The 23,403-nt window shown below is 38.5% G+C and overlaps 1 protein-coding gene across 2 annotated transcripts in view; it reads right to left on the bottom strand.

The window, feature by feature from the left end:
- Positions 1-4,878: 4,878 nt before the first annotated feature.
- trim44 (tripartite motif containing 44) overlaps positions 4,879-23,403 on the bottom strand; it is a 60,527-nt gene continuing 42,002 nt past the window's right edge. For both annotated transcript variants that reach the window (XM_053486818.1, XM_053486826.1), the window contains exon 6: positions 4,879-7,431. In XM_053486818.1, coding sequence (XP_053342793.1) covers positions 7,350-7,431 — 82 coding nt within the window. In that variant the 3' untranslated portion in view covers positions 4,879-7,349. The remainder of the gene's footprint in view (positions 7,432-23,403) is intronic.

Below are 23,403 nucleotides of genomic sequence, written 5' to 3'. Positions count from 1 at the left end.
AGCTGTCAAAGGACACTAGAAACAAAATTGTAGACCTGCACCAGGCTGGGAAGACTGAATCTGCAACAGGTAAGCAGCTTGGTGTGAAGAAATCAACTGTGGGAGCAATTATTAGAAAATGGAAGACATACAAGACCACTGATAATCTCCCTCGATCTGGGGCTCCATGCCTGTGGGGTCAAAATGATCACAAGAACTATGAGCAAAAATCCCAGAACCACACTCTCACTTCACAACCACTTTCTCTCTCTTGCGCTGCGGAATTGTGGTTAAATTGTCTCCCCTGCTGGTTCTAATCAACATATGTGCACGCATGTACTGTTTACTATGTGTGTGTAAAACATATTTTATTTTGTGTTTGTAAGCACGTGTGTACAGCTTCGTGTATGTATCTTATAACACACGTGTGTGCACGCATGTAAAGCAAAATAAAGTCTCATTAAATGTTAGAATGTTAAAAATCCATTTTTTTCTCCCCCTTTCTGGGGATAATAACTACATTCTGTCAATAATAACTACAGACTTAATTCTAAATCCGGCGCAAAAAGTAAAACCCACCTTCACTGGCCGCTTTTTCTTTTTGGTTTTCACCTTCATTTGATCTGCGGCAGGAAAAGTAGATGGTGCGCTACCGCCCCCTCGGGGTCTGGATGAATGATACTTGGTAAAGTGTTTTTTGCGGACCTGACTCCCAGGCCTGGCGAAGCCCTGCACATTTCTCTAACACACTATCCACACAAACATTTGCAGGCTTAGAGCATGTGTGGGAGAAATTGTGAGAAATTATGCCCTTATTAAAATCTACATGTACTGTAGAATTGTCCTTAAATGACAGAAATTAATGAACACAAACATTATCTTGTTGCTTCACTTGTTGATAAAAATATTCTGTATATTAAGTTTTAGTTTAAAACAACTATAAGTATAAATATAATGGGTTTTGTCTGCATTGCAATATACATCCATTCATACAGTATATTGCAATATATTAATAAATATAAGCACTAAGTTTCCTATATATGGAAATGTATTATTTAATATATTGCCATATATTTTATAATATATTGCCATATATTTTTTTCCATAAGAGGAGAGAGATAAATAGAGAATGAGAAGGTGAATGTGGGAGCGTTAGCACCTTTAATACCAGATTCAAGAAGAGACAGGAATGTTACAGGCAGTAATCAGGCCTGCGTGTGGCTAGTAATTTTTTTTCACCTACTGTAGGGTCAGCCAGGTTTGGGCCCTTAAATGAAATCATTATTTGAAAAGTGCATTTTGTATTAAATTGGTTATCCTAATTATAATAATATTAAAATTTGTTGGATGATCTGAATCATTTAGGTGTGATAAATATGCAAAGAAAAAAACACAGCGCACCAGGGAGAGGGCAAATGTTTTTTCCCCAGCACTGTATAATACATATTAACAAGCCAAACTTATTTCAGCGGTGTTGTCCTGCTTCGTACTGACCCTACTGGATTAGATTTGCTTAATTTACCCTTATGATCTTTTGTGTGCTCATGATAGACGTGTTCAGAATGATTAGTCACAGAGAGAGAGAGAGAGAGAATCCAAATCCTTGTATTTTATTTTAGATTTTTTTAATAGCAGATCAAATATCTTCGAGGATCTGGATCTGCACATTTGTCTATTTGTTTGAGTCGTGTGTTGATTTATGTTTTGCAAGTGCCACTTGTACTTGGCAGGCATAGAGTGTGTCACCGGGACAGGGCGAGGATGAAGCGTTCGATTGACAGACACCGATCCATCAGAAAGCTCAAGTCTGACAGGCAGAGATGGATTTTTAGGTTTCTCCTGCTTTACCAGAGGAGTAGCTCATCTGTCACTGTTCTAAGACGGCCAAATGTTCAAGTCAGCCCTGATAGGAGCCCAGTGCTACTCTGCTCACTTCACACAACAGCTCTGAGAAAAAAATATTAGAGACACGCTTTTTTTAAACTGCTCATCCTGTTCAGGGTTCCAGGGGGACTTGGGGCATGAGGCACGGTCTTTCCTGGATATGGTACCAGTCCATTACCAGGATGTACACAAGGAAGAGAAGGAAACTGTAGTACCAAACTCAAACAAGGTCTAATTTGATCTGGATTCTTAAATTAAAGCCACATCAGGCGAAGGATACTTCCCACCCTGGAAATATATATCAATCGTTTCTGCGGCAGTTACTTACTGGGTCGGGTTGCCAGCTTGATGCCCATTTGTACAGTATCTGAACACTTGGTCGTTGATGAACCTTGCTCAAGGGTCCAACAACAGCAGCCCTTTGGCAACCTCAGATCTACCACTTCCCCCAATGCTGTCGGGGCATGAGTCTAAAACTACTGTATAGAAAAAATATTAAACAGCAGATTCTCTGTATAGTAACGCTTGTGGCCTAGTTGTATTTTCGTGTTGCGGAAAGTTGTAGTAAGCATTTAGAATAATAGCTTTTCTTGTTTCTAGGATCAGGATTTAGTAGTATACCATCTGGATCCTCTATAAGGAGAACCTGTTTATGTTCAGTAGAATACTATTTAGCTTTGTGTATGTGAGAAAGAGCGCGCGCGCGCGAGAGAGAGAGTGGCTCAGTGCAAGGTGTTGGGGATATTTGTAGGATTTTGTGGAAAATATAAGCAGTTTTGCAGTGTCACACGCATACACACAAACAGCTGAAGAAAATACACATGAACCAAGTAACAGAAAGTTCCAGTCTTTCCATCTAGTATAACGTTATTGTGTATTTAACAAAATCCAGCTCATCATTAATAAGATAAATAACGAATATTTTGCATAAGCCTATCATTATTCTTTATCGGCGTCGCTTTGTTAGACATTAAAAGGCGACGCCGACGTTGCTTCAGTGCAGGTAGGACGTCTTCTGAGTCATTTACTAAAAACAAGTACCGACCATTTCTCCGTATTATTTATTTAATGGCACAGAAATCTAAAAGGTTAATTCATACTCAACTATAAAGGGCTGCTGTGTGTTACACCCACCTCACGTAACTAATTTAATCACACAATTCACAAAGCAATTAATTGTTGTCAACACAAACATTATCTGTTGTTCTCCAGAGCAGGAGATGTTCGCCTGGTGAAGAAAACACAGCCGAACGCGGATGAGCTCGGAAAGCAGGGGTAATTGATTGTATTAAAAACGGCTAGGAAATTAGATCAGCCCCTTTTCCTTTCTTTTTTTTTTATTTCTTCGCGCTTCCTTGCACTAACAAGCACATTGTTTTCCATCAGATTTGTTCTTATTATCGTCAATGGTGCAGAAACGGGTGATTGAGGTGTCTTGGAGGACGACATAATGACTGCGTGCTGAGCTGTGCTTCTATTCGACGGCGGTAAATCCGTCGCTATTCTCCTTTGGACTCGTGACGCGACCTAAAATCAATCGTGGAGGTAAAGGAGGCAAGGTGAAAAGAGCAGCGAATGTGTGTGTGGAACTGGCTGTTGTGCTCAAGTTAACAATCAATGGGGGCAGAATAAAATGGGCCATTAAAGCCCATTATTTCTATGAAGGCAGACAGCGGCCTGCACGCAGAGGAGGATTCTGCCGCTGTTCTTTCTATCCGTAGCCGAGACTAGATGAACTTTCCAATATGCGCATTGCCAAGGTGAAGCCGCAGTGCACAGGAGCACGACGATACACAGGCGACAGCATGTCACAGACGCTTAAGTAGAACAAGTTGTGTGTACTGTGTGGTTGTGGGTGTGTGAGAGGGGTTTCTTCAGTAGAATTACATTTATTGAATTGAAGCAAATAAATTATTTACTAATAATTAGATGTGGCAAGAAATTCAATTAAGTTATGTGTGTAGCAGTTCATGTATTGCCACACTGACTCCAGAGTCAATTCATTGAAATTGATTTTTAATTTATATACCGATCAGCCATAACATTAACGCTGATTATCAATTATACTGTACACCACTAAACTAGTGGCAGGATCATGGGCACCCAAGGCTTATCTACAGTATACCTGTAGTGCTGAAAATGTTACTGCTGGCTATGATAGAAAGGTATCAGAACACCCAGTGTATCACAGTCTGCTGCCTAAGGGGGTTTAAGGGTTTAAGGTTTTTTACTTCGGCCTTCAAACCCCCCAGATCCCAATCTACAGTAACAGCGCACTGATGAGATGCGCCAGACAAAGCAATCAGTCTGATCCATGGAGGCCCCACCCTGCAACCCACGCCACCCAAAGGATCTGCTGCTAACCTAAGCAGAGGAGCTGTTTTAGTGGCAAAAGGGGAAATTGTGTTACAAAATGTTAAGGCTGATTGGTTTAGAAACAACACCTTTCCTCTATAGTCTCTTGTCTGTCAGCTTTTTTTTATTTTAGTCTTAGTCCCGGGATAAATGTCCAAGTTAATTTTTAGCCTATTTAGTCAATCTTATGCTATTTCTATTTTGTCAAATTTTAATTGACCAAAAGTCTGGACATTTTAGTTTAGTTTTAGTTAGAGAAACCTTTAAGTATTTTAGTCTAGTTTTAGTCAATGGAAACGTAACATTTTAGCAATAAGATTATTATTAATTAACCCTACAGTCAATCCAGTCTAGCCAGAACTATTTTTAAAAGATTTTCACAAAATAATTACCTCAACATTTAAAATGTATCTTTTCATCTGCTGTTTTCAGCTAATTATATTTATTTTTAACCATCACAACAACTGCTGCATGTCTATTTTTTAACTACAAAACAATAGAAGAAGTATGGACAATACAGTGTTTTGAAATATTATATTATAATAATATAACATATCATGAAAATAGGCTCGAATATCGCCTTTTCTCTTTTGCCCAAATAATACTGCTGTTTCTGATTGTGAAGAAATGTATATGTTGACAAAAATAAAGACAGAAGTTTTATTAGTTTTTTTTTTTTAACCCACATTTTAGTCACATCTTTTTCCTTCAACAACATTGCATGCCGGTTTCGTCACTGTCACTGTTCAATGATATCCGTGACGTCTCGTCATCGTCTTGTCTTAGTCACAGGGAAAAAAAGGTCATCAACGAATATTTTCTGTCATTATTTTTGTTAAAGAAATTACTAGGCGTTTAAAAAAAATTGTGTTTTGGGAAATAATCATTGCAGATGACACCAGAGACACTAGTTTATGTATGAATTAACATTTGTTTTTTGAAGTATGCAAACGGTGTCATGCTGAAGTAAAGTTGTGGTAATGCGACTAACATACAGGTTCACGTTGCTTGACACCATCCTAAGTGGAAGCTAAACCTGTTGCTAGCAGCTAACAAAAACGTTGGAGAGGAGTGACAAGAACAAGATTCCTAGCAGTTCAGATCAAGCAAAGGTGTTATTTTTCTCTAGAGGTATGACTTTACAAGGTTTGAAAATTGCAATAAAAACAGTAAAACTGTAATATTGAATCGGGTTATTTATAAATCTTAATTCGGCACATACTGTAGGTGTTGTTATTATATTGTATCGGCTGGTCCTAGCAATTTCCATCCCTAGTAATAATTGCAGTATATATCGGAGTTTAGATGTTGGCATTAAAAAAGTTCTTTGCAGAACTGACAAACAGTGACCGTGTGCAAATATCCAGGCATAAAAATGTTTTTACAGTCACAGTATCATGTGCAGGACTAAAGCACAATAATAACACATCACCAATTTCAGCCATCATCCACTTTTAAAGTTGGTTATATTTATACTTGTCCATGTATCTAGCTAACTATTTTTATACTTGTCCAGTTTCTAGCTAACTATAATTTGTGTGACCCAGAGAGGATTGTAGGATTTAGAATCAACTTAAAATCTTTTCAAAATTCACACTTCTCCATTCTAAACATGGAACAACCTGTGTGTCCTCTTCCATCATCAATCATAAAATCTGAATGTAGTTTTATGCACCATGCTCCATTTGGTTAATTTCACATTGATGCATGTTGTACAGCATTGTGTGTTTATATACAATATATACCATACGTTTGTATTTCCTATATTTTAATGGAACCACACCCTATGACTTTTATGCAGTAAAAGTATTTTCTCTTTCCAAATCATTAGTGGAATTGAAGTCATCACATCAACAAAACCTGTGACATTTTCGTCAGCATCCTAGGCACATTAAACAAAGGTCATACGTCCGAGTACAAAAATATGAAGTGGCAGCGAGGAGATGCTAAACGTGTTTACACAGCCTTTTAAAACCTCATGGGCACATCTGCAAGTCAAATCATGTGGCTGTGAAAAATGATTGCAAAAGTGCCATTTATAAAAAAAAAAAAAAAAAAAAAAAGAAAAACTCTTAGCTTCATACAATAATTACAGAGAGTTGAGACTTAAGACAGCATAAAAAATGTCTTCTTCCTGTTCAAATTCCTTGCTACAGATATTGCAAGTTAAATCTGGATACTTTAATTTATTATTATTATTTTTTTTGCTTTCTTTTTCTCTTGCATCAGATTTTTTTTTTACCTAGCAGAAAAAAAAGTAACTCAAACTTGTGTTTAAGGCATTTTGCAGTATCGACTCGATGTATGGACAACACCAGGTAACAATTTCCAACCTTTCTTACCGTTTTTGAGTTTTTATAGCTCTCGAGTGGCTCTGATCATCAGGAGATTACAGGGTTTGAATTCACGACAATGCCACAGTGAGAGAGAAAAATTGACTGTGCTCTTCTGGTGGGAGGGATAGCATTATGGGATAGCATTTTTCTCTCCCATGTCAATCAGAGCAACAAATCGTGGGCGTCTGCGAGATCGTGTAAGAGGTCAGTTAGCATTTTCTTTTGATCGTGTTATAGGGCTGCACTGTGATGCACAAGCCAATGTTCGAAAAACTTCTCTGAGGAAGCGTTTGTTATTCATCTTTTACTTTTCATCCTTTCTGGTTGGTCCTTGTCATGTGACAGAACATGCATAGTTGGTGGACTGGAGTAGAAAATTAAACAAAATTGGGAAACCTTAACAAACAATTAATTGCAATTGTTCCATAATTAATGCAAATAAGTATAAACTGCTATACAATTTTTTTTATATCCCACAAATCCAGCACTATAATCACAAATCACAATAACAAAATATACAAAAGCAAATTGCATTAGGTTTACATTCCTGTCTTTCAGCTGCAAATCCTCAGCTAGGCATCTGACTAATGTTGACTTCAACTGCATTTAACTCCATTCAATTTGTCTGCTTCCTCAGGAGAAGACGAGCTGCAAAGGTTGGACAGAGAAAGACAACAATCCCAGCAGAAAGTCGATACTGGAAGGTAGTTTCAGTAGCAAGAAAGACAGACGTTCCAATGTTCCAGTTTATAAGAATAAGGCAAATGAGAGCAGATGTTAGTGCTACTGATGCTGTTATGGAGCATGGCCCATGGAAAAGTCTTCTCCATCTCCGTAGTCCCGAGGATCCTGAGGGTCTCGCGGATGAACAGGTGGCCTAAGAAATAAGGAGGAATGAAGAAAAATATTTTAGACCAAATCTAAAGTTCATTCATTAATCAATAAAGTGAAAACTATTTGTTCATGGAAACCTCCTGTGTCTTACTGCGATGTTATACCACGTTACAAAAATATACAAATTAAATGTCATGAGCTTTCCGTATTTTGCGTTTTTGACCTTTAACGTCATTTGACCGGATAACGTTTTTTCCACGAGTCGAAGAACCAAATGAAACATAGGCTCTGTATTAATAGACTAATCAACTTAACAAGATTTTTTTTTACAATTAAGACAATTAATTGTATTTTTATACAATTAAGACAATGTGGCTGTAGTGAAGTGCATGATGTGAACTGAAATTGGGACAAGTTTTAACAAAAAAGGTATTTTCTTATTAAAAAATACCAACCAAATTGTCTAAACCGGTTTATACTGCAAGAAAACATTCACTACAAATACACACAAAATTAGTTGATACTAATAGTTAAGTTCAAAAGTTTGCAATCCTCGTGGTTTTTGGGAAAGAGGATAAAAAAAACAGTGTCTTTGTCTATTTTCTTTATTTTTGAACAAGAAATAGGTAAACAAGGTAATGTTTCCTCCAGCACTTTAGCCTTCCATTCATGAAAGACATTTTTTTCCTCACCATTTCTACAACCCACCCTCTTTAATCTTTTTAATCCACCTTGTCTTTGCAGTGATAAAAGACGAAAATGCTTGGCTGATTATCAAAGCCTCTGATCAGAGAAGAAACTCTTAAAATTTCTCATATCCAATGTCCAAAAGATTCCATTCCGATTAAAAGAAAAATTATCTGGAATTCAATGTTTGGCTTTAATTGCAGCGCTCTAGAGAGAGATACATACAGTAGTGTCCCTCCCCTTTACACGGCTCAGAGGCATCTCTCTCCTCCCTTCTGACTCTCTCACTATCCCTTCAACCAGACACTAATGATATCCTACCATGACCAAACTGACAAACACCCCAGACTCTGTTTCTTCACACTGCTCTATTTTCATCCGCACTCTTCCTCCCAGCAATACTGTTCTCTCTAACGCAAATTCACTGCCCCTCTTGTCTACTCAGTTTTACTCACTGCTGCATTTGCATTTTATGCAGATACGCTAGTGATAATATGTACATGTCCGTGTCATATTTTACTATCACTAACTTAAAAAATGTGTGTCGGCATGCAGTCAAAATATCATGATTTCAGCAATATGTGCTCTCTTAGTATAGTATTATTGGTTACTCATATTTCATCACTGTCTTGAGCTATTATTAGTCTGTGCAATTTGCAAAAGTCTCTGGATGTTCAGAAAGGCCTGCATCAAAAAAACAACTATGCAGATTACTTACCTTACTGGAACTGGGTTAAGAAATGTCTAATGCATTAATAAAACCTGCATGGATAACTTCACAAGAAATGTAAAAAAAACATATATATATATATATATATATATATATATTAGTGTCATCAAAGATCACTTAAAATCTTGGTGCATTGAGCGAAGTTGCATTGTAAAACATTGGCAGTAAAAACTCAGCTATGTTTAGTGGAAAAAAGTAAGAGCATTGCCACACATTGGGACTAAACAGCTGTGTGGCCATAAAACGTGTTTACGTGTTAGAGACCCTAATCGAAAAAAAAAGCCTTTAATTTGCCACGAATCATAAAGAATGTACTTCGGAGCAACGGAAAAAGGTCATGTGGTCTGATGAGTTCAGATTGAGCCTATTCCAGAGCGAAGGACGTGTCAGGGTAAGAAGGGAAGCGCGTGAAGCGATGCACCCATCATGCATAGGGCCCGCTATACAAGCCTCTGAAGGCAGTCTTATGATCTGGGGTTGCTTCAGTTTGACAGGTCTAGACTCGGCATGAAGCCGTTATGTGGCAATAAAATGAAGTCAGCTGAATGATCAGGTTATCACGTCTATGGAGTTTCTTTCTTTCCTTCTTACCTGGCCACCACACTGCACAATCAAAGCTGAAAGCAATAAAACTAAATATTAGTATGCTCAACCTGTTTTTTTGGTCAGGCGGTGTAAGTCATGCATGTTAAACAAATGATGCTAATACAAAATCAGCTTTGGTCACGCTTTGAATTTTACAGTCCGGGGTGGATAAACTACAGTTGTTCGTTTTGCCGCTTAGACAACTTACTTCACCTTAATAAGCCGCAGGTTTAATAGATGCCTTAGAGCAGCAACTTCAGCAAACTGTGCAGGACTGAAATCAAAGAATTCCCTTGCACATTGAGTGTTAGTAGTGCAAGCATTTCATACAGTAATATGATGTCAACATTAATTAGGGGCCGAAACTTTGCTATAACCTCAATGCAGCATGTAATCCTAACCCAGGGCCTACTACAGTGGACACTGTTCAAATATGTAAGCATATTTTTATCTTTAGCTTACAGTACTATTGATCTGTTTGTTCGGGTATGCAGCAGAACGGATTCTTTGCATTCTATATCAACACATAACACTTCTAATTTTAGATCCAGTATACTGTAGTAGCGGTATCTTTAAAAGTCCTCCACCTCAGTGTGATGTGAGCATGTATTAATTTGATTGTTGATCTTCTGTTCTTGTTTATAAAAAAGTTAAGATTTTATTTTAGTTACCAGTGGAGACCAGTGCCAAAACCAGTAAAGGGACTGTATTGTGTATAGACTACAGCCAGGCGAGTTCTTATGTTCCAGACTGAATTTATAACCTTGGTGAAATGAATAACTTATAAGAGTGATATATGGACGAATTGTTTTTATGTCTTGAACGACACACTACTCTAAGAGACAGTATATTTTGGACTGACTAGAGGCAGCATTTTAGTATGCATGACTTTCTTCATGTGCTTTAATAAATTCATTGCATTAACGAAGGTCAATCATGGCCTTTTTCCAAGTCCAGATGGCAGGGGGACCTTGAGAGGATAACTTCGATGAAGATAACCGGGTAGGATGCAGTTTCAGGGTAATGAGGCATAACGGACAGTTCTGGTAGATGTGCTCATTGAAGGAGAAGAAGGTCAGGAGAGGCCATGGCATCTCTAATTTACCTCATTTTTAATCAGTAGGAAAATGTGAAAAACTCTGTCAGAATCTATTACTGGCTGGCCGGGCTAAAAAGTGGCTACGTTAAAAAAAAAAAAATCTTGCTTTTAACATTTAACAGGCTCAATAGTCCATGTTCAGTTTTATAGGAACAAACAGATTTGATTTGCAATCGTCAAGCAGGTTTATTTGCGTGAAATGAGCTCCTGCCTACCAGTCCCTTACGTATATGCCACAAGCATACTGTATGAGAACACGCCTACTTGCGCTTTTATATCTCAATTACATGAAAGACCACCTAATTTGTGCAGGTGAAGCATGAAAAGGAAAGCTATTAGAATTTTTTAAATATCTAAGCAAATAGGTTAATGGAGATGGAAACGAATACATTTCAGTGAAGTAGTGTTGGACGTGCTTGTGTTCTGAGGCTGACAAAAGAAAAAAAAACAACAACAACATTTCACCTTAAATAACAAAGATGGGCACAAAATGAAATCTTGAAATAACACCACTTTTATAGATGAGATATCCGAAGGGTGTAAATTTTTTATTTACACAGTAATAAATACTATTATGTAAATGTAAACAGATAGTTATGCCTTTTATCAAAAACGGTCAAAAATTAAATGGAAAACAAGACATTTTCCAACTCCACAGCTAATAGATATAGAATTTAATTTTGAATCTCCAATAGGTCTAACTAATTAAAAGCCTCTTCTATACACACAGCCAACAAATATCAAATAAACAAATCCTTATTTCTTAAAAAAAAAAAAAATCAGCAGGACGAAATAAAAAAACAAATTGGAAATCAAAATGAAGACCATTTATTTTGCAGTGTTTAGTGTTCAAATGAAGTAAAAAAAAAGAAAGCCGTGATATTGAAGCGTCACAGCTCGCACAGCCCAATAAGACTATACGTCAGAGTTTCACGCAGCCTCTTCTATACAAATGTGCCTATTACTAACTTAATCAATGCCTCATCAAGACCTAATGAGCTGATAAAGATCTGCATCTGCACATTCGGATTCACATTAAAGAAAAGACATGCTAATTCATAAATGACTAGCAAATTACATTACACTAATCCTCTAAGTGCATGGCTGCTTAGCGAGTAACACAGACACATCACTTTTTTAGGGGTGGGGGTTCGAATCTCACTTCCAGTTTGTGTTTTAGTTCCCTCATGCTTGGTAGGTTTTCTTCAGGTACTCCGTTTTTCCCCCACAGTCCAAAACCATGAACTATAAATGTTATTTTTCTGAAAGGAATTGGCTGTAGTGTCGTGTATAAAAACGTGTGCACCTGTATTCTGCATGGCAGCTGCTTCTGGCACCTTATCCAGATCCCTGAGCTCCCCTGCCTTGTGTCCTGAACTCCCTGAGATCCCACGAGCAAACACAGGATAAGCAATATGGAAAGTTAATGATTAATCCCCTAAACCTGGGTGCATCATCAATTATAAACATTACTTCCTATTTTTTTCATTTAATTTTTCTGTTGTTTTTTTATACAACCTATGCTCATTATTAAGTACTTTTTAACACACTTGGCACTGGTTCCTACCAAGATTTCCTTTTTTTTGCCTTATGGTGTTTTCTTTGCCACAGTCATGTCTAGCTTGCTCATGAGGCATAAATTTATATTTAGACTTGTATTCAGAACAAAGCATTACATAGGAAAAACGGAATAAGAATATATTTGTGTGTACGCTACCTAATTATAGAATGTGAAAAAAGGCTGAATGCAAGTGTGCAGCAGTGCCTTAACAATCATGTCATTGCTAGTTAAATATGGCTAGGCATTTCCTAACAGCAGCTCTAGCACACTGATGAGCTTCTGTGCAGCTGCTTACTGCTGATCAGCGGGCAGCGTGTGTCTGATGATGAATAAGGGTGGGCCAGATTAGAGGAAACTGGGTCTGCAAATGCCTGGTCCCTAATCAGAGAAAGTGCCTAATGCTTACTGATCTAGCCCTGAGGGGCCACTTCTAGATTTCCAGCTCTTCTAATATTCTCAGTCTCATGGCTGTATTCTTTAACACTATGTACTACATTTGTAATACATGCGTGACTGATACAGACCAGGAATTCGAAATGTACTGAGTAAAGCACTTGCTCAAAACATAGTTAATGCGTTCTTCGCATACATTCTTCAAGCTATTTTTTGGTAATTAAGCTCAAAGTCTGTACAATGCATCTAATTAGAGATGGTTCTACTCAATAATTATTACATTAATTATCATGGTGATAACAACAACAACAACACAATAATAATAGTTAATAGTAAATTTACAATTAAACTAGTCAGCCATGACATAAACCACAAAACATTAACAAATTAAAACTGATTATTAATTACTGTATATACCAGTAACCTGGTGACAAGATCATGGGTACCCAAGTCTGACTCATACCAGGGGGACCAAATGCATGCATGTCTGGTCCAATCCCACAGAAAAGCTAATACAGCTTAAATTGCTGAAAAAAAACAATGCTGGTCCTGATGGAAAGGCACCAAAACACCCAGTGCACCACACCCACCATGCATGGGGTCCAGCAGGCAAAAAGCCCAAGATTGCCGACTCCCTGACCTAAACTCCCCAGATCCCACTTCGATCAAATAGCCCGTGGGACAAAGATTGGAGGTCCCACCCTGCAAACCGCAGCACCCAAAAGATCCACTGATACTGTCCTGGTGCCAGACCCCACAGCACTCCACCAGACATCAGGTGGAGTCATGCCCCGGTGGCACAAAGGGAACTTGAACAATAATGGCCATGATATTTTGCATTGTAATGTTATGGCTGATATGGTTATGTGTTATCATGATAGTCAATGCAGCTTAAAGTTCAGAATTAAAACTTGTTTTAAAGGCATTTTTTAAAAATACTGTAGTTTCATTTGCTTTCTCTATGGGTTTCCTCTACTTCCATAAAAAAATCCCAAAAATATCCTAATAGTCAGACTGGTTCCACTAAATTGCTCAACAGTGCAGTCTTGCCTACAGTTCATGTATAACTCTTTCGTAAAATGCTTGATGTTTTCTCTGGTGACTGTACCTTGTATAAATCTATACCTGTATAGCTCCTACATGTTTTAATTTAGTTTAGTTTTCTTTTCTCTTTAAACTTTGCCCTCAAAAAACTTTATCCTGTTTCCCAACCCCAAGTGCATGCCCTGAGAGCATGTGCACAGCATGTGCAAACCAGCCTTATAGCACATTTCATTCTAATCACTATGTGTCACCCCAACACTGTAAGCAGCTGCTGGCCTTCCGAGTTAGCCATGTTGATTTAAATGCTGAAGGGATGGAGACGTGAGAATCGGTGAGGTTTTCTTTAAATTATTCCGGGCAGCCAGTGAGATGCATCCCAAGATGTTGCTATATTGTAGATAAGTTTTTTCCCCTCCCTATTCAGTACAGTATACACATCACGGAGGTCCTTGGACATTAATTATACACATTGATGGTCCATTGTACAGGCCAGTCTGCCAGGGTTTAGCTTCATTACAACCGGGACAAAAACAATTCGAGTACTGAAAATAAATGAATGAATGCTTTCATATATAATCATAAAATCATAAAATCTTACAAGTTATGGGGCCTCCGAGTGGTGCAGTTATAATGTTATTTGAATCCAATGATGATGGATGATTATCCAAATGATAAATTATACAGAAATTAAAGGAAGTATGTCCTACGACAGCTCGCAGTCTTCTTTGTCTTTCGGCTGTTCCCTTTCAGGGGTCGCCACAGCGAATCATCTGCCTCCATTTAACCCTATCCTCTGCATCCTCTTCTCTCACACCAACTAACTCGCAGTACTAGGAGAAATATCTAAAATCTTATCTGTAGTAACCACAAATGATATTCATGAGAACTATTTCTTTAATGCTGGAGGGGTTTAAGCTAAAATAAAAGTGTAAGAAGTAGGAGATAAATTAATAAAATATAGACCAGGACAAGTACAAAAACTGAGAAATAATCTAAAGGAATGAATCAGTTTCCTGTTGACCCAGCTATGTGAGGCATGATGGGTAATTTGACAAATTGGAGTGATTTTTAAGCTCCACTAGAGTTAATTGCTGTTGTCCTTCAATGCTTTCTTTCTTCTGCTCTCTCTCTCAGATGTGAACTGCTCTATATAATTTCCTTCGTTTATGTGGCAGGCCTTCGCTGGAGGTCTGTAATTTAGATTTCATCTAACGTGTCACGGCAGCTACGAGGCCCTGAGCAGTCCCCAGACTCGACGCCTGATTGTGCTGCTGCAGCTCCGAGATTCAGCAGGGGAACGCTGGCAGGAGAAAAGAGGGCAAGCGAAAAAGCATAAAGAAATGGATAACAAATGCGGAGGAAGTACTTTACATACAGAGGAAATGGATTCAGCAAGGCAGATGTAATCTAAAGTAGATGGCAATGCAAATGCCAATAATAAGATGCAGTTTTCTAGTGGAAAAAGGAAGAACACAACACTGGAAGATAAGATTGGATTAAAAAAAAGTAGCGTCTTTAGCTCAAGACTTAGTCTATTTAATAATTTACAATACAAATTATTCTTGGACTGCTGCTCACATTCACTCCGAACTATAACACCAGGTTCAGCTCCATCCCCTCAGCTCTAAAAGCAGTGACCCTGCCTAATCCTGACCTTAAAGTGACACGTTTGAGTTATGAAGTAGGGTCTCTGATTCACATCACCACATCTGTCCAGTCTTTTTCAAGTCAGAGCCTTTTAGAAGTGTGAATTTGTGCCATTCTCTACAAGCAGACCGCAGGCTTTGAAACAGGCAGAGTAAGAAAAAAGTGACAGATTAATAAAACCAGAAAAGCAAAAAAAAAAAAACAACAACACCACGCCACATCTTCTATATCTGAGGAGGCTGATATCACATGCAGCCTCTCATCTCCCGCCGACATAATTCCCTCTGCGTCCCTCACTCACAATACGGCAAGATGAGCTTGACACAAATGCAGAAGCACAAAAAGAAGAGACAAAACGATAGACAGAGAAAGAGAAGGAATCAGTAAGGGGAAGTTAAACTAAACAATAAAAAAGAAGAAAAAGAAACAAAACATGGACACTAATCCAGGCTCACAGCTGGTAAACATACCTAAAGGCATCATTCAATGCAATCCAATTAATATGAAATGTAATAAATCTGCAGAAAAATATGCATGACATTTGCTGTGGTAGATTTGCATTTGGTGTAAGATAGCTTAAAATTAATGGAACACAATCTCAGAGCAAATCTTTCATATAAAAACATGGCATTGTATCGCCACCACATAACTTCCTGCTTTGTGGCTCCTGGAGCCTCAAAGCCTCTCCTTGATGCCACTGCCAGTCATCGCTATCAGGCTATGTCTTTGTGTCTGTGAGACATTAGAGAATACTGGAGAGTTTACAACACCTACGCGATTGACTTCATATTCAGATTATCAGCCTACTCTGATATTAACCTCATGAGACCCAGACTCTACTGTTGTGTACACTGTAATTTCTCCTTAATGTTTCTGTTTATTAGGACCTGACAACTATAAAACTTAATCAATCTCTTCAAAGAGAAGGTAGTTTGGCGAAATAATTATTCCTAAAAGTCCTGGGACAAAAAGGTCATGTCCTCATAAAAGAACATTTGGACCTCATAAGGTAGGATTCCTTTATGTCTGCAACAACTAGGTAATTTAAAAACCTGCTCATTTTTGATAAGAAAAACTCTGATAAGGGGTCTTATTAATGGTTAGATGCTCTATCATAATATAGGAAGAAGAACATTATAACAGAGACAACTACTTTTGTGTGGCTGCTGTTGTTAGTGACACATGGTGTTGTGCTTGAACCCATTAGCGCTGCTACCCATCAACAAAGAAAGAAACTATACTGAGTAGTTTACGATATGAACGTGGTACATGCACCAGTTTGGTAATGAACAGGTTAAGGAAACGACTGCAAGCAACTGAAATTAACTGCTTTGAAATATTCAAGACAGTTTTGGGGCCTCAAAAGAATAAATCACACCTCCATATTCATTGAGCTGTTTCAGCTTCGCTTGTGACAGCAGGTTTTAAATCTGCATGTAGCAATTTCACACCTGCCCTGCGCAATAATTAGCCCAGCAATACTTCTAGATAGAAAGGACATGCGATATCTGGAGGCAATTCCACCCCAAATCACAAACATTTGTTCTGTCTTACATGTCTGAGTTGGAAAAAAAACAAAAAAAACAATAGAGATAACACCAAAGCCTAATGCAGTCAATCTTACACAGGCTCATTTAGCAAGTTTACAATCCCTGTTGTTGCCACTGGGGTAATCAAGGAATCAATTTCCGAGTGAGTTGGCCGCTTGTGTCGAGCCCTGATAATAAATAGATCATTAATTACAGCTTGAACAAAAAATATGACCAAATGCTTCCCAAATCGGCACAAGCCGTATATGCTTGTTGTGGGAGATGAGAGCTCGTCGGAAAGTGGTCCCGTGGTTTAGCTCCTGGAAGACCTTTATCATAAAGATGTGCCAGGCAATAAACAATTGTGCTACAATGCTAGAACACATTGCCGCTGTGACCTGTTGCTTTTTGCTTGCCTTGTAGTGTCTTCAGAGTCATTAAAGTCCAATTAAAGAGAAATTATACTTTAGTGAATGTCGGAATATGGATAGCAAGAAGCGAGAATCACATAGAACGAGGGGGGTGTTGTTTAGAGAATGCGCGTGTAGAATGTGCCTTGCAGGTATTTAGACCACCAAACTGACTGATTCAGTGCCTTGCATAAGTATATTATCCCTGTGACCATTTTTGGCGATTGTGCAGCTTTAGCTTTTCTGTGGGACTGAAGTGGACGGGTTGAGCTTTGGTCCCTAAGGGCATGGGCGTGCCTTGGGTGTTCATGATTCTGTCACCAGTGTATAGCTGATAATCAATTTGAATGTGTTAATGTTATGGCTAATCTGTGTATATCATAAGTATGCAGTGAATAAAAATATTGTTAGGAAAAAAAAAAGCAATAAAACTATTTACAAATAAAAAACTAAAAGTTGTAACTGTGCAAGTATTTACCCCATCCCTAAACTAGTTCTGGAACGGAAGTCCATTTGCAGATCATCAATGTCACATTTAACAAAAGAAATGTTGAACACCAAGAAGCTATTTGTGAAAGTACAAGGAGACATATATTTATGCAAAGCATTGTCTGAGCCCTCTAAGGTGATGAGTAATATGACTAATGAAGCACAATAAGTAAAAATAACAGATGGATAATTCAAAAGTCATGGGTTACACAATGTTCTGACTTAAGATTTAGCAAATTACCGCTTTATATATTTCATTGAGGGTAATCTTGCTGACCAAACATTCTGAAGTTGCTATCATCAATTTAGCCGGCCATTATTTTCCAACTTTAGTGCTCTAACAGTCTTCTAAAACAGAATATATGTTCATAATAATATTAAAGCACCTATTTTATTGGAAAATCCATGGAAATAACCTCGTAAAATTCAGCAGTGCCTAATGGTTTATTGGACACGCAGCCTTTTAAATTGAGCTTTTTTTTTGAGAACCTGCTTTGAACTGTGTCCTAATGATGTCTTCTCAAAAATAGTGCATTTTCCTCCTTACAGCTCCTCTAAGAATACCACAAAACTCAAACAGATAAAGAGAGAGAGAGTGAGCGAGAGAGACAGAGAGAGAGTAGAGTAGAGTAGAGTAGTTTACATAATGCTGAGGTTTCCAATTTAGTTGTCAAAGATCCCCAGTCATTGCACATTTCTGCAAATGGGTTGCTTTTTCCTAACTCCCAGCATACCTGAGTCAGGTAATGATGACTGTAAATTTGGACTTGCTGCCTGGTGGTCCTTAAGGACAGCGTTGGAGACAAAAGAAAATATACGCTGTGCTCTGATTCAGCACAAATAAAGACGTGAGTCTGTGACTGCACATCTGGCGATCCAAAGACAGGTGAAAAATTCCTACAGTATCGAATGAAAACCTACTGCAGCACACCATCAATAATCATTCACCATTTACTGTACTAAGCTAATCAGGCTCAGTAAATGGTGCAATTATTTCTGAAAATTGTTTTAATACAGCATTAGCACTCTTTATTGAAAAGCAAGAGAGTAGTGACTACAGGGCTGTACGGTATATATTTTATATATAAATTTCCGGATCACTCTCACTCACTCACATTCTCTATACTGCTTACCCTGAACTGGGTTGTGGGGCGCCTGGAGCCAATCCCAGGGAATCAAAACGGGTTTCTTTTTCTTACTAACATAAGCCAAGTTTGCTATACTGTAGATGTTTAGTAAGGTAGGTGTAAAACTGTCTGTGTAGCATGCTAGCCTTAATCATTTTTTATCTCAGACATAATGGTTCGCAGCTGTTTGCAATTACATATGTTATATATCGTATAATATATTAATTTCTATGCTTCTGCAATTATTATTCTGTCCAGGCGTCACCCTGCAGCTTTGAGAGTAGTTGTGGCCGGTACAGTCCACTGGAGCTTGGCTAAAGACTGACAGTCTCCATCAGAGGCTCCTCGACTAATAAACCTTTATGTGCACCGATGCATCTTTTAAAACATTTGTCATAAAAGCCAGCCAAATCCTGGAGGTAATATTCCTCGATCCTACATCTCATCATCGCTTGAGGCAAGAGCCAAGTCTGTCGCAGGATGAAAAATGCCAAATATTGCCTGTCTGGTCACGCGCTATTCCCTCGACTGCTTCGTTACAACTTTGAGGAAGCGAGGCTGGCTTTCAGTCAAAATGAGCAAAACAGCTCCAGAGTAAGCAGATAAACAGCTAGGGATTGTAACTCGACATACACAGACAGGTAAGAATGAGTTTGCGGAGGGGAAATGTGAGGAAAGATAAATTAGACAGAATACAGATGCATGGATCAAGTCATATGTAGAAAAAAAAAACAAAGAAAATGCTCATCTTTGCACGAGCAGGGCAAGGACACAATGCTAAACTTTAATCTTTATCTCTCTTGGTCTCCCGTAATTACATACTGCCTGGGCGTCCTTTGATCCCATTTAAGGTCTTGCAAATTTGTATGCGAGCTTTCTTTATCTGAATACTGATGGGTAAGTAGGTGGGGTCCAGAGCCCAGGCACCCCATAAATCATAGCTGTGCGGGTGGCACAGTGTTCACATCACTCCTCTATCAAATGGGCTACAGCTCTTGACATGGTGCATCTGGGATATTTTCCAGTTAAATCCGGAAGCCGGATTTTTGCTTCTTCTTAATTGTACATTATGAAAACTGTGAGCGCTTCTATGCTGTATACCAGTGTATATTTGTGTGTCCTGCACAAAGGTGTAACTCTTCTTTGTGAACTAGTGTGAGTGAAATGCTGAGGCAGAACCATGTACGTGGTGGAGTGAGCTACTGTTGATAGTTTTTCTATCATTTTCAATGCTGATGCTTCACAAAGACAGACAGATAGATAGAGATAGAGAGAGAGAGAGAGAGATCTTCACTAACTGATTCACACATTAAAACCCATTTGCTTTTCCACTGGATAATGTACAGATGCCAAATCAGTTCATTTTCATAGGGGAAAAAATGCTTGTCTGGAGACAAGGGCCTTGCTCATACTGCCAGCCCAAATCCGATTTTTGTCAACATGATGTAGACGTTCAAGTCTACAAGATCACGTGGTATGAGACATGAATCCATGGTGATAACTCGTCGAAAAGCAAGTAGGAAGATAATGAAAGCAATAGACACTGAAATAAAACACTATAATTTGGTAGAAAGTTAAGTTGCTATGCATCAGGGGGTTGCAAAAAATCTATTCCCCGTGCGTAAAATTAATGCAGGCCTTGAATTTTCCATGTGGCTAAATTAACCTGGACAGAGGACAAAGTGAAATATCTAATACCACTTTGGGGAAATGTATATGAGGAAATATTATGCTATATGCAAGACTCATGCATCGTTACCACAGCAGCCAAATTTGGTTCAGAACAAATCCAATCTGATCGCTTTCAATTAACAGTGTGGACAGCAGTTGTGATCTGGTGGTGGGTTTGGATACGGAATCTGTTCGACAACAAACAGGAGCAACGCTGCTAAATGGTGCAGCAGGAAGCCTCGGGAATAAAGGTTTCCCAGTTCAATCCTGAGCTCATAGGTTTTATCCTGGTTCTCTGCTTCCTGGTTGTGTGTGTGTGTGTTTGCGTGTGCATCTTTATGTGTGTGCATGACGCCCTGTGATTGACGGCCATCCAATCCAAAATGTATTGCCACCTCGTGTCCAGCGTTTGCAGAACAGATTCCAGATCCACCGTATCTCTGATCAGAGTAAAGTTCTCAGCAAAGATGAACAAATAAATACAGTACATTCCTAACATTTATTTTTAGAAGCTATACACAAATAAATATGGTTACACAGTAAAGAAAGGGAAAAAGGGCCTAAAAAAAGAGCTGATAATAAATCTTTAAGAAAAAAATACTGGCTAAGCAAACCGACAGGGTTTGAAGCAACACATCAGAAAGAACAAGGGTGTGAAAAAACACAGAGGCGCCGGAAAGCTGCTCGAAGGATATGAAAGAGGTAGGAGGAAGCGATAACGGGGAAACAGTGAGGAGATGTGTTATTAAAAATGTTTGGCTCGCATCCGGGCTCTTTCATTTCCGATCATTTTGATAGGTGAACATGTGTGAACCTGACACTTTAGATGTCTTGTCACTATAAACGAAATGCTCAACATTTATTCCAAGGAAGTGTACTTGACTACTTGTTTCTCATGGTTGTTTTTAATTTACAAAGTAAACTATGAGAGTCCCACACTGTAGAAATGTGGGCTGGTTCATTAAAGTCATCGGTATATAAGAGGTGTGTTCATATCCTCACACACTCCACACACACCGTCTCTGAATCATAAATCATGCCTGATGTGGAGCATAAGGTTTTTTTTTTTCTCCGTGCCCTGCCATGACTGTTTACACAAAGCTTGAGCCGTATAAAAATCCTTTACCAGTAATATAACACTGAGTGTTATACACAAGGCATATAAACACATTAATGAATTCTTCGCACATCTGTCCTGAGCCACCTGTTTGAGAGACACACGTTTCAGGAAGACCGATCTCCCTTGACTGACTTACTCCCTAATCCCATTGCAGGCTGTAGGAGCAGCACTCTAATGTGAGGCACATCAGTAAGGTGGTAAAAACAGACATAAATCGAATCAACAGATAATGGAATCCAATATGGCTTTACCTTCAGCGGAACAAAAACGCTGAGGTAATTTGACTCGGCCTGCTGCGCCAACGCAAAGCCCATTTCACAAGCTACGGTGCAGAGGTAGGCGGATAACCCTCTCCGTCCCCTCCCCCCGTCCCCTCCCTTACCTTCTCCCAAGGCCCCCACCTTGTCTCCGAGGAGATGTGATGTGACAACCTTGTCTTAAAAATGGTTTACTCCTTCTGTAGTACGTGTAAAGGTGAGAGATCAGCGCTGGAACAAAATTGAACACAGTGCCCAGTGACACACACACACACACACACACACACACACACACACACTCACTGCACAGTGATAATATACTATGCTTACAAACACAGCAAACGGTACCACCAGGAATCCTTTACCCAACGTCACTGATGCAGATGATAAACACCATTTGGTGGAACTCATTTATACCCGGTTTAGCTCAATAAAATCTAGAGTTTTGTGCTTTGTTCCCAAACTCATACAGCCTGAACCTGAGTTCATAAATAAATAATGATAAAAAAAAAATAGAATTAGGGGAAATCTAAATTTTTTTGATTAGACCTTTAATTACGCATGAAAATGAGAAAGAGCGACCGAGTGAGTGAGGTATGTGCAATACTTTATATGAATATGGCAGCAACTACAAGCTATAAATGGTGATGACATGATAGTAAAGTAATAGATTGACAATTTCTAGCTATGCAATAATACATAATTTTATAATTAAGGTAAATACCAATTAGTGTGTGTGTACACTACCTGTACTACTAATAATAAATTTGTTAATGAATTAGTAACAAAAAGTGCCAAAGACTTTTTTTTCCATAAATGCACTCCCCATCAAATTTTTAATTCTGCACCATATTTGTTAAGGAATAAAACATCCCGAGGCATGGCTTTACATTTTATCAGCTTTAACAGAGCAGCTGTGAACAGTCATTCCTTCACCACTCTCTCCTGTTCCCTCGCAGCTGCTCTACTGTCAACGCTGCTTTTATCGAAAAATTAATCAACAAATTCTAACCAATCGGATTCAAGAATTTAAAAGCATTGTGGAATAAATGACTGAAGTTTAAATTTCCTCGGTCGCTATGGAAAACAACTGTATATAAGCTGTGTAGACAGTCAGGGTGATGCTGGAGCGCAAACAGCATACAACATTACGAATATAAGAAAGTTAAGTACGTAAAGGCAACAGAGTGCCTCGCTGTCAGAGATAAACCTGCTACTGGTATGGGAGTTTACGGGTGCGTTGTAGCCTCTGAGAAAGTGAGCATCTTTCTGGATGTTTTCCCTTCAATTTTCTTTTCTACAAGTTCACTGTCAGGAATACCACAAACACACAGAAAACCAAAAACACCTCAATTTCCTTTTTTTTTTTTAAAAAAAAAAAAAAAAAACACCTCAATTTCCAAATGAAAAGTGACACTTTTCTTTACATCCGTTACACAGTCTCATTTTGTTACTCGTATGTAAGTACACTCTGTAGTAACTTACAGAAACGGTTTCCTTCTGCTTCGATTGCCTTGGTTCCTTCTATCGTTGTTTAACTACAGACACACACACACCAATAGCTCATGGTGTTCTTAGGCTCCTTGCAAACCTGCTCAAGACAAAACAATTTTACTCTTAAATAAAAATAGACTGTTGTCACCTCACAGCTCCAGGGTCCCTGGTT

The sequence above is a fragment of the Clarias gariepinus genome, chromosome 2 (assembly GCF_024256425.1).
Source record: "Clarias gariepinus isolate MV-2021 ecotype Netherlands chromosome 2, CGAR_prim_01v2, whole genome shotgun sequence".
Classification (NCBI taxonomy): domain Eukaryota; kingdom Metazoa; phylum Chordata; class Actinopteri; order Siluriformes; family Clariidae; genus Clarias; species Clarias gariepinus.
The sequence above is the reverse complement of the archived record's forward strand: the minus strand, read 5'-3'. Positions and strand labels throughout refer to the sequence as shown.